The 12,357-nt window shown below is 35.6% G+C and overlaps 1 protein-coding gene across 1 annotated transcript; it reads left to right on the top strand.

Annotated features, from left to right (window-relative positions):
• Positions 1–9,126: 9,126 nt before the first annotated feature.
• Positions 9,127–10,351, top strand: LOC100668030 (olfactory receptor 5T9-like). The gene has a single exon (XM_064289149.1). The coding sequence runs from the start codon at positions 9,142–9,144 to the stop codon at positions 10,090–10,092; it is 951 nt and encodes a 316-aa protein (XP_064145219.1). The 5' UTR covers positions 9,127–9,141; the 3' UTR covers positions 10,093–10,351.
• Positions 10,352–12,357: the final 2,006 nt, after the last annotated feature.

Below are 12,357 nucleotides of genomic sequence, written 5' to 3'. Positions count from 1 at the left end.
GAGGACGTGGAACCAGGAATATCATTGCTGATGTCAGATGGATCCTGGCTGAAAGCAGAGAATACCAGAACGATGTTTGCCTGTGTTTTATTGATTATGCAAAGGCATTCGACTGTGTGGATCATAACAAACTATGGATAACACTGAGAAGAATGGGAATTCCAGAATACTTAATTGTGCTCATGAGGAACCTTTACATAGATCAAGGGGCAGTTGTTCAGACAGAACAAGGGGCTACTGATTGGTTTAAAGGCAGCAAAAGTGTGGGTCAGGGTTGTATTCTTTCACCATACCTATTTAATCTGTATGCTGAACGAATAAGCAGAGAAGCTGGACTATACGAAGAAGAACAGGACATCAGGATTGGAGAAAGACTCATTAACAACCTGCATTATGCAGATGACACAGTCTTGCTTGCTGAAAGTGAAGAGGACTTGAAGCACTTACTAATGAAGATCAAAGACCACAGCCTTCAGTATGGATTACACCTCAACATAAAGAAAACAAAAATCCTCACAACTGGACCAATGAGCAACATCATGATAAACAGAAAAGATTGAAGTTGTCAAGGATTTCATTTTACTTGGATCCACAATCATCAGCCATGGAAGCCGCAGTCAAGAAATCAGAAGACGCATTGCATTGGGCAAATCTGCTGCAAAGGACCTCTTCAAAGTGTTGAAGAGCAAAAAAGATGTCACCCTGAAGACTAAGGTGAGCCTGATCCAAGCCGTGGTATTTTCAATCATATCATATGCATGTGAAAGCTGGACAGTGAGTAAGGAAGACCGAAGAAGAGTTGACGCCTTTGAATTGTGGTGTTGGCTAAGAATATTGAATATACCATGGACTGCCAAAAGAATGAACAAACCTGTCTTGGACGAAGTGCGGCCAGAATGCTCCTAGAGGCAAGGATGGAGAGACTGCGTCTTGTATACTTTGGACATGTTGTCAGGAGGGATCAGTCCCTGTAGAAGGACATCATGCTTGGCAGAGTACAGGGTCAGCGGAAAAGAGGAAGACCCTCAACGAGGAGGATTGACACATGGCTGCAACAATGAGCTCAACCATAAGAACGATTGTAAAGAAAGTGCAGGACCGGGCAGTGTTTCCTTCTGTTGTGCATAGGGTCGCTATGAGTCGGAACCAACTCGACGGCACCTAACAGCAACAATCATGACCTAAAATTAAAAGTTTTCCAAAGGATATTCTCATAGTGTGGAGTTTATTATATTTGTGATAAACCATAACATAAAGCAAATTTTCTTATCCCATTTAATTCAGTGTGTTTGTGGGTGGAAATATCATTACACCACAAATGTCATCTCTTAAAGGTAACAATTCTTAAGAAACCTACTGCCAAATAAAATTAACACTCATAGGACTTATATCTATATATGTACAGTGCTGCTAAGATGTGTCAAATGAGGAAGAGTGGGTAAGACATGTGAGGTAAAGGCAGTATCAGGAAATGAAGTTATGACATATTCAGGAAGGTAAGACATAATCCAAAACCAGGAATTGTGAGACTCATATAAATGAATCAATTTCCAAATTTGGTCATAAATAAGCAGAATAGCTAAAAGTGTAATGTGACCATTAGAATGTCAGTAAATTTCTATTAGTCCTTAAACTAGGCCAAGCCAGATTTGGCCCACTCGTGTGTACATAGAAAGGCCAGATGTGACCGTTGGTTGACCTCGAAAGACGATGCAGCAATAGGCGGAACTAATCAGAAGGAAAACCATCATCCAGACCTTATTCCACATCACCTCCTATTTCCTGGCCACCTTCTAGAATTTTTCCTCCCCAGTATGCCTGCATGACCAACTTCTTGCTGCACAAATCACATATAAGCCCTGCTTCCCCATAACCCCGAGAGTCAAATCTGAGAAACTTCCTCCGAGCTCCTTTCTCTGTGCATTACTATAAAGTTACTTTCTCTGTCTCAAAGACCAGTGTCCAGATCGTTGGCAAGTCTGAGTGCCCTGGACAAGGGCTCACCTTCCCAGGTTCATAAAAAAGTGACGCAAATCAAAATAAGTGATAGATATTTCCGGTCTCAAGAGACAAAATCAGCTATAATTTGATCCCAATAATCTTTAAGATTTTTAGGTTACTGGTTTATGTGTTTGTTTTCACTTTATTATGGGTATGTTTGGCTTCGCCAGCTTGCAGTTAGAGATATTTGTTTCCCAGTAGAAAACTATTCTTTGAGTCTGACTAAAATAATAGAATAAGAGCAAAAGGGTAAACTCACATTAGAACATTTCCAATGAAATTAAAAATAAATGACTCGATAACTAAATATAAATAAACAAACCTGTGTTCTCAAGTGAATTCTCACTCATTGTGGTCCCATATGTGTCAAAGTAGAACTTCCCCGTAGGGTTCTCATTGACCTCTCAGAAGTAGATCACCAAGTCTTTATTCTAAGGCATTTCTGGGTACGTTCTAACCACTAACCTTTCAGATAGCAGTCAAGTGATTAACCATTCGTACCATCCAAAACTCTATTCCAATGCAATACATTGGAATAGACTATACAGTTTTGTTCAATGCTAAATATTTTATTAAATTAATTAAGATCAAAATGAGAACTGCAGTGTTTTCAATCTTTTAATTTGGTTTACACATACCCATTTTCTGTAAATAATTACATTGTTTCTTATATTACTTTCTTATTGCTGTAACAAATTGCCACACATTTAATGACCAGAAACAATGCAAATGTATTATCTCACAGTTATGGCGATCAGAAGTCCAAAATGAGTCCCATTGCACTAAAAGCAAGGAGTCAGCTAGTGGTATTCCTTCTGGATACCCTAGAGGAGAATGTTTTCTGGCATTTTCAGCCTCTAGAGGCTGAAAATCTTCCTTGGCTACTAGCCCTTACAGTCATCTATTGTATCGCTCTCACCTCTCATTCTATCTCCTTCTCAGATTCTCCTACATGTCTTTTTGCCTTCTAATAACTCTTGTGATTACATTGGGCCACCTGAACAATCCTTGAATACATTATATCAGAAAACCCCTTTTGCCATGTACATAATACGTTCACAGTTTCTGGGAATTAGGATTTGGACATCTTTGAGTGTTCATGAAATTGTCTTTCACATCACATTGGAAAATTTTGTGAAGTTAGACAATGTAAAATCTTCCATCTGTCTCATTTAATAGAGATCAATACAATAGTGTCATTAAAATGTGCACAATATATACCTGTTTTCCATGATTAAGCTACGAAATTTGTTCTATACAAACTATACACAGTGACCTCTTTGAGTTAAGGATGAATGATAAAATATTTGGCTCAAAGATTGCAGAAAGTGTGTGCCCATATGCACATACACTCACATATCATTTCTTACACTTCACTGAGAAATTTGGAATCAAGTCGTATCTGTCAAACACACATTTTAAATGAAGTAAGGTATGCAAAGCAATTTATCTATCAACTCCGGCCTGCTTTTCTCTAAGTTCACCCCATTGGGCATTAACACCTCCAAACATCCGGGTAATTCCTCTCTGTGTGTTGACGTGGTGCCACGGCATCTTGTGCCTGAGCAGCCATAGCAAAAGCATGGATGCGGTCAGGCAGGATAGGAGATACATGGCAGTCATGAAGCAAGTCCCCATCTGGGCTAACCTGTGAAGGTTGGGAAAGGCTTCAAACAGCTGCCAGTGGAGGCCACATTTTGCACTGCAGGAGAGGCTAGAACTCTCCCCCAACTCTACCAAGGCAGGGTTATCCTGATGAGACAGCACCCCAAGTGAGTAAACGTTGGCTGGAGGGAGCGCACACTGAATTCCTCCAGAAGCCTGAGAATAAGAAAAGTCAATAAACTTCATTATACAACCGTACAACCTAAACCCATCTGATTGCAAGTCCTTGTTATTACGTTCGCTAGTGATTTCTTAAGAAATTTATTTGTTTTCAAGGCCTATGATCATGCATCTCATTATATTACATATATCCCAATTCTCTCTGGTTTTAAGGACTTTTCTGCTGCATCAATAACTAAAAAAGAGGAAGACAGCAATGAACATTATTCAGCATTGTTTTAATTCAAAAAAAAAAAAATCAAGGAATTGGAAGGTCTCATAATTTCTATCTAACACATAATAGAGGTGTTCTTGTCCCTTAACGTCTAGATAAGCCTGAGGAGCCTCATCTCAGACATCTGCATATTCATAGGCAACAAAACCACTGCATTAACAACAATTTCTTAACAACCTATTCTAATCAAAAAAGCCGATTGAGCAATAATGGTCACATTCTTAAAGATTAAAAATAGCACACTTTCTAATACATATGTATTTCAAAGATCTGATAGAATTTTTTTACTGAATAATAACGGTTATTAATGTTTACCCAATCACAGATATTATTGATTTAAGACCTGGACTCATGAGATTATGTATGTACGTATGTATGTATGTATTGCTTCTTGGTCACCAATTAATCAACAGGGCTACGATAGAAAATACCACGGCTTCTTGCCGTGGTATTTTCTATCGTAAACATTTTTCTCATTGTTTGATCCTCTCTCATAATCATCCAATATTATATTATGTCTTCTCTATATAGCTAACATATTTTTGTATTTCTTATCAGCCGAATGATATGACTTTTAATGAACTCAAAATCTATGCCTTATTTACATCAAACACATCTTAATTTTAGCAACATAGAAATACCATGAGTAGAGATAGATGCCTATAAACGCTTGTGGTATACTCTGGAATTGATATCACAGTTTCACTTCTTATATTTCACTAAACATATTATTTTTTGCAATATAAAATTGCCAGTATGAGGACACTGGGTCTCAGAGAAGTTAAGTGCTAACCCACTGTCAGAGCTATGATATAAGATTATGTCTAATATCTTAAAATTTATTATCCAATATTAAAGCATATTTTTCCCTAAGGCATCATTTTATATCAGACTCCAAAGAACTTTATTCAGTCAATAAATGTCAAGATTTGATATATCATTCAAGAACAATGTCCTTCTTTATCATTGAGTAAATCATTATGTTGCTATTTTGAACCAGAAGATAATTGGGGAGTATTCCCCTCTGGACACCTCCTATGGGTTTCATTAACAGCCAAGCAAGTGGATATAAAAGATCTAAATAAAACCTATTTCTGGTGTAGCTAAAGCTGCATTTGCTATTCTACAGGTAAGAGGAAGTATCAGATCATTTGCAGAATATTTAGGAGATAGATCTTAGAGTATCAAGGTAGAATATGGTGTGAAGTCCCCAGTGTTTAAAATTTTATTTCTTCCCTATTGCATTGGTGATTATTATATATCTGTCAAAATCTGATTTATTCAAATTTCTACCCAATAATTTAAAAGCCATACTTCCTAGAAAAGTACAGTGAAGGTATGAGCTATAAGCTTATAGAGGTAAATAAGAGACTCCAAATTGAATGTATGCTTTAATTTTCCTGATGGAAGAAAATAGTCCAGTTCAAATAAGAACAATCAGAAGAAAAGCCTAAATTTAATATGTCAATAGAAAGCTAGAATATTTGAATTATTCAAGTGTCTGCAGGCTTATATTTGGGTATAAATAATGAGGGAGAAATAAATAATGGCCTTTATTATGCTATCTCTTAAATCTAGAAGTCATGTCAGATTATTACTTCATTCATAATATTTCTCTGGTATTGATGACTTGGAAGATACCCAAACACTGCAAGAATGGTGTTTGGTTCTATTTATGATGGGGGGAAGTGGCAGTTGCAGAATTAAGCCCTAGTTTAACAGGAAAAGTAGAAAACCAAAACCAAACCCATTGTCAATGAGTAGATTCGGACTCATAGTGACCCTATAGGACAGAGTTGAATTGCCCCATAGAACTTCAAAAGAGTGACTGCTGGATTTGAACTGCTGACCTTTTGGTTAACAACCAAGGTCTTTAACCACTTCCCCAACAGGGTTCCAAGAGGTAATAGAGAAGGATGGAAAGTACACACACTTTGGGACCAGGGAGAGGTTGGATTGAATCTTGGTTCTGGTACTTGTTAGTTGTGCGGATTGCTATAAACACACTACAAAGTAACGTGCAGAAAATTCCATTCTCACACCAAGTGCTCAACAAATGATAGCTGTTATTATTTCTCTCCTTTGCATTATAAGTCTTTCAACGTCGGGCCCAAGAGATAGAGTTAACTCCTTTCTCTTAAAATGGTGTATTTGGTAGTGACTTTTTTTTTTTTTTACATTAATTTCTTAAAATTGAGTTTATTAAATTATTTAATAATCATAATCACTTTCTCTTTACAACTATGACCCCTGTCTAAATGTGCTAACATAGACTTAGTCATACTCAGTATAACTTTTCTTTTGACCTATAGCAGAAAAGTGTTTCCAGAGAAGTTTAACTCAAGTGCTTAACATTTCTTTCCTTTGTTTTTTTTTTTTACCATTTTCTTTATAGAATGCCAAATTAAGCCCACTATAATGTAACAAATTTAGTTGTTGTAATCTGTGTGACTTTTATTCTTACCACTGGATCACACAATTCACAAAATTCCTACTCTCTAAAGAATAAGCTTACTTCACCTTTATGAAACTTTACTAATAAAAATTGTACCTCTTTTTTTATATATATGAAAACATGACTAATTCCACCTTTAGAGGACTTTTTAATCATAATATGATTCATTTGACTTGGTCCTGACAAAATGTTTGAGTACATATTGATATTGTTAGTACTTAAATCTCTGAGTACATACATATTTAAGTGTTTTCATTAAAATGTGAATTTTGTGGCCCAAATTTAATTTTTAAAATTTACACATCTGATTACAAAATTTCAATTATATTTATCTGTTTTATTTATAACCAAAAATTGAAATATTTAAAGGAAATCGGTCTCCACGTGTGCATATGTGTGTGTTTTTGTGTGCGTACACATGTTCAAATTGTGTCTGAATAGCTTGGTCATTAAACTTTTTCATCAATTTAAAGAGGAGTAAACTTTAGAGAGAAAATCTAACATCACACACAGCTTCTCATCACAGGCCTGGGTGACGAGCATGTATTTTCAGATTCTAAATCCTGTGTTATTTACCTTGTACCATTCTGAATTCAGGCACAGTGTTGAACTGATGGCAAGAGTTGTATTAGAAATCACCTTTTTCCTTAGACTCCTAAAAATATTTTCTTTAAAATATGACGTGTTGATTTCATTCATTATTCATCAATGTTTGCATTTGTTTTCTATTGAATGTTTTTATCTTAGTTACATAAACACTTTTGTCTCAATATCCCTTTATTAATACCCTTGTTCACCTCTGGCCCACCCATGACATTTCTCAAACTAAGAAATCTGCCTAGGAATTTCTAGATCAGTGAAACAGTTTTTTTAATAAAATGGTATATTTATAAACATTTTATGGTGCTTTTTTTTTTTTTTATAGGCACATAAAATTACTAAGATAATTATAATAAATGGCTTATGACTTCAAGTCTGTTTTGTCTTAAATTTTTATTTCCAGTAAAGATAATTCAATCTAAAATAGATTGTCTTCTCTGTCAAATTATTTGAGTATTTTTTACCATAACTTTATTCTTTATAAAATTCTTAATGAAATGTTTTCTCTAAATACTGACAATTTTTCGAGATAATTCTGACATCTTCTCAAGGATACTAGAGATATTTGGGTTTGTTCTCCTTTGGTCACTCTAATCTAAATGGCTCTGTCTCTTACCAAGAGACCCTTATCAAAGAGCTAAAACTGTAGTTTTATTTAGGTTATTAATTTAAATAGTTCACAGATTATTATTTGTAGCAGATTATGTACCCACAAGACTGATTCAAAATTCCTAATCAATTATACAGTTACTTAAGATGAAGTGTGGAGAGAATCAGTAAAAACAAAAATTGTAATAGAATAGTTTTATAATATATGTCCTCCTACCAGGTAACTCTTTGACTTCTATTTGTTTAGCCATGGGACCATTTGGAAAATAATTTATTCTTTCTACAATTCATCATTTTCTTTCTTTTTAATCTTAAAACTTGTCTTCTATCTATATGAATTTTTTTTTAAATATTGTTTTATGAACTACTTTAATGCCTATTAATAGTTACTTTGCTGTTATTTCACTGAGTCCACAATCAATACATGAACAAGTATAAAAACTTGAAAGGAATTTCCTCATAAGAAAATAATTTGAAACCATGAATGTCATGATTTTTCTTTTTTTTTTAATCTTTCCAATAATTTCTTACATTGTCACCAGAAATACTTGAGGGGGTAGAAAAACACATAGGTTGCAAAAATACAAATAGTCAAATATGTAGTCAAAAAAGGACAAGGCAATATATTGAATTTAAGAAAGATATTTGAATGAAACATAAGCTGTCATATACTTTTTTCATTCAGTCATAGTGAATCTTTCTCCAAAAAGCATCTTGATAAAGTCTGTTCTGCAAAACCCAAGAACGACTAATGGAACTGGAGAATATCCAGAGAATACCTCATTAAATATTCCAATACCACTTAGTACTACTCTATACTACCAACTCCACTCAAAACATTTTAAATTTTAAAAGGTTAAATTTCATTAAGTTATTTTTCTCTTTCAATGTTTATGCCAATCTTGAGAGATAAATATTAATATCCTCATTTTATGGGTGAGAAGACTGTAGCAAATACTTTCACACAATTGCTGAAGAGCTCTGATGTTCTACACTAAGCCCTGTCTATTGATACACAATCTCAAGTATTTGCATGTAAGAAGAAAATTTCTTTGAATAAATAATTGCCTTTAATAAATGACTTAGTTAACCCACTTGTTTAGGAAATGACATGATTTCAAAAATGTCTTTAAATAAATAACAGAGTGTAATAAATAGACCAGTTAGCCCAATTAATTTGAGAATGACATAATTTTAACCAAAGACTAAACGTCTTTTTCTTCCTTTTGACTCTGCAGAGAGTGGTACTGACTATTCATTGTCTTAAGCATCACTGCTGAGAAATCATGCATTTTTGAAAAATCAGTATGAGGATGGATTTAACATTCCTTTGAGTCACAATACTGTGCATCCCTGTCTTAGAAATACAAACTGTGATTACATAAATATTTTTAAGTCTGTTCCACAAAGTGTCAACATGAAAAATGAGACAGAAGTCAACACGTTTGTACTGAAGGGCTTCACAGACAATCATGAACTTCAGGTCATCTTATTTTTTCTATTTCTGACAATCTACCTCTTTACTGTAACAGGAAATTTAGGGTTGGTTGTATTGGTCATTGGGGATTCCCGGCTCCACAACCCCATGTACTATTTTCTGAGTGTATTATCTTTCTTGGATGCCTGCTATTCCTCAGTGATTACCCCAAAAATGTTAGTAGATTTTATTTCAAAAAATAAAGACATTTCATTCCTTGGATGTGCAACACAAATGTTTCTTGGTATTACTTTTGGGATCACAGAAAGTTTTCTATTGGCGGCAATGGCTTATGATCGCTATGTAGCAATCTACAACCCACTTCTCTATTCAGCTAACATGTCACCCAGAGTCTATGTGTCACTCATCACTGCTTCGTATGTTGGTGGTATTGCACATGCTACTTTACACACAGTAGCAACTTTTAGCCTGTCCTTCTGTGCATCCAATGAAATCAGACATGTCTTTTGTGATATCCCTCCACTCCTTGCTATCTCCTGCTCTGACACTAAAATCAACCAGCTTCTACTCATCTACGATGTGGGTTCTGTTGAGATATTCACCATCCTGATTGTCCTGATCTCCTATGGCTTCATTTTGTTGGTCATTCTGAGAATGCGTTCTGCCGAAGGAAGGCGAAAAGTATTTTTCACCTGTGGCTCTCACCTAACTGGAGTGTCAATTTACCATGGAACAATTCTCTTCACGTACGTCAGGCCAAGTTCTAGCTTTTTTTGGGGTCATGACGTGATAATGTCAATATTTTACACTGTTGTAATACCCATGCTGAATCCCATTATCTACAGTTTGAGGAACAAAGATGTAAAAGAAGCAATGAAAAAAGTGTTTGGGAGGAATCAGTTTATCAATAAAGTACACTTTCAGCACTAAAATGAAAAAAATCAAGAGTGACGGCTTATGCCTCCATATGAAGAAGATATGACAAAGATGAAATTTTTTTTCAGTTTATTAGTGTCTTTCTATTCTTCTTGAAAATTTTGAAATAAAAATCATAGTCAAACCTCAACCTAGGCTATTTTAACACTTACAGAAAAACTGCCATCGATTTATCTCTGATTATGTTCATATGGATACAGGTGTATATGTGCGGGTGCACATGGGTATATATACATATACATACACATACACATAATGATTCTTATATATATACATACATACACATATGTATATAATATTTTATATTATTGTATATTTTGTTCTCTTGCTTATAATTACCCATTGGGATATGGAAAAAACAAAACATATTTAGTATGTTATCATTGTCATTATGTGCCATCGAGTCAGACCCCACTCATAGTTACCATATGTACAACAGAATGAAACACTGCCTGGTTGTGCACCATTCTCACAATTGATGTTATGCTTGAACCCATTGTTGCAGCCACTGTGTCAATCCATCTCTTTGAGGGTCTTCCTCTTTTTCACTGCCCTTCTACGAAGCATGATGTCCTTCCTCAGGGACTAATCCCTCTTGATAGCATGTAGTACGTATGTCAATTGAAGACCGTTCACGCTGGTCATAATGGCCTAGGTTGGTTAGGAGGACATCTGCAACCTCCTGCTTTACATGGTGGTAGTATCGCCACAGATCTGTCTTCTGCTTGTTGTTGTTGTTAGATGACATCAAGACTTATAGCAACCCTATGTGCAACAAACACTAACCCTCGATTTTACCAAGACTGGTGTGTTTCTCCAGGGACTGATCCCTTCAGATAATATGTTTAAAATTTGTGAGACTTACCCTCACTATCCTTGCTTCTAAGGAGAATTCTGGTTATGCCTTTCCGAGACAGATTTGCTCATTCTTTTGGCAATTCATGGTATATTCAATATTTCTTGCTAACAGCAGAGATCAAAGATGTCAATTCTTCTATCTTCCTAATTCATCGTCCACGTTTTGCATGCACATGAGGCGATTGAAAACACGATGGCTTGCGTAGGTGCACCTTAGTCTTCGAGGCAACATCTCTGCTTCTTAATACTTTAAAGAGGTCTTTGGCAGCAGATTTGCCCAATGCAACACATCTTTTGATTTCTTCATGAGTGTTGATTGTGAATCCAAGTAAAATGAAATCCTGGACAACTTCAGTCTTTTCTCCGTTTATCATGACATTGCTTATTGGTCCAGTTGTGAGAATTTTTGTTTTCTTTATGTTGAAGTGCAATCCATACTGAAGGATGTGGTTTTTCATTTTCATCAGTAAGTGCTTAAGGTTCTCTTCACTTTCAGCAAGTAAGGCTGTGTCATCTGCATAATGTAGGTTGTTAATGAATCTTTCTCCAACCCTGATGCTGCATTTTACTTCTGATAGTCCAAATTCTCAGATTATTTGCTCAGCATACAGACTGAATAAGTATGGTGAAAGGATACAACCCTGAAGCACACCTTTCCTGACTTTAAACTATGCCCCTTGTTCTGTCCAAATGATTGCCTCTTGTTCTATGCACAGATTCCTCATGAGCACAATTAGTGCTTCCGGAATTCCTATTCTTTGCAAAGATATCCATAATTTGTTATGATCCACTCAGTAGAAGGCCTTTGCATACTCAATAAAACAGAGGTAAACATCCTTCTGGTATTCTCTGCTTTCAGTCAGAGTACGTCTGACATCAGTAGTGATACCTCTGGTTCCACGTCCACATCTGAATGCAGCTTGAATTTCTGGCAGTTCCCTATTGACGTACCACTGCAGCTGCTTTTGAATGATCTTCAGCAAGGTTTTACTTTTTTATATTAATGATAATGTTTGATAATTTCCACATTTTTAGGATCACCTTTCTTTGGAATAGGCATAAAAATGGATCTCTTCCAGTTAGTTGTCCAGGTAGGTGTTTTCCAAATTCCTGGTCATCAAAGAGTGAGCAAGTTCAATGGGGCTTCTGTTTGTTGAAACATCTCGATTGATATTCCATCATTTCCTAATGACTTGTTTTTTTATCAATGACTTGAGTGCAGCTTGGACATCTTCCTTCAGTACCATCAACTCTTGATCATATGTCACCTCCTGGAATGGTTGAACATTGACCAATATTTTTGGTATAGTGACTCCGCATATTCCTTCCATCTTCTTTTGATGCTTGCTGCGACATTTAGTATTTTTTCCATAGAATCCTTCAATATTGCAACTGAAGGCT

The sequence above is a fragment of the Loxodonta africana genome, chromosome 7, assembly GCF_030014295.1.
Source record: "Loxodonta africana isolate mLoxAfr1 chromosome 7, mLoxAfr1.hap2, whole genome shotgun sequence".
Lineage (NCBI taxonomy): Eukaryota > Metazoa > Chordata > Mammalia > Proboscidea > Elephantidae > Loxodonta > Loxodonta africana.
Note: the sequence above shows the minus strand (reverse complement) of the source record. Positions and strands in the feature narration are given on the sequence as shown.

What these genes read in the sequence shown, in the direction of transcription:
- LOC100668030 (XM_064289149.1), top strand. Translation starts at nt 9,142, where the DNA reads ATGAAAAATGAGACAGAAGTCAACACGTTTGTACTGAAGGGCTTCACA.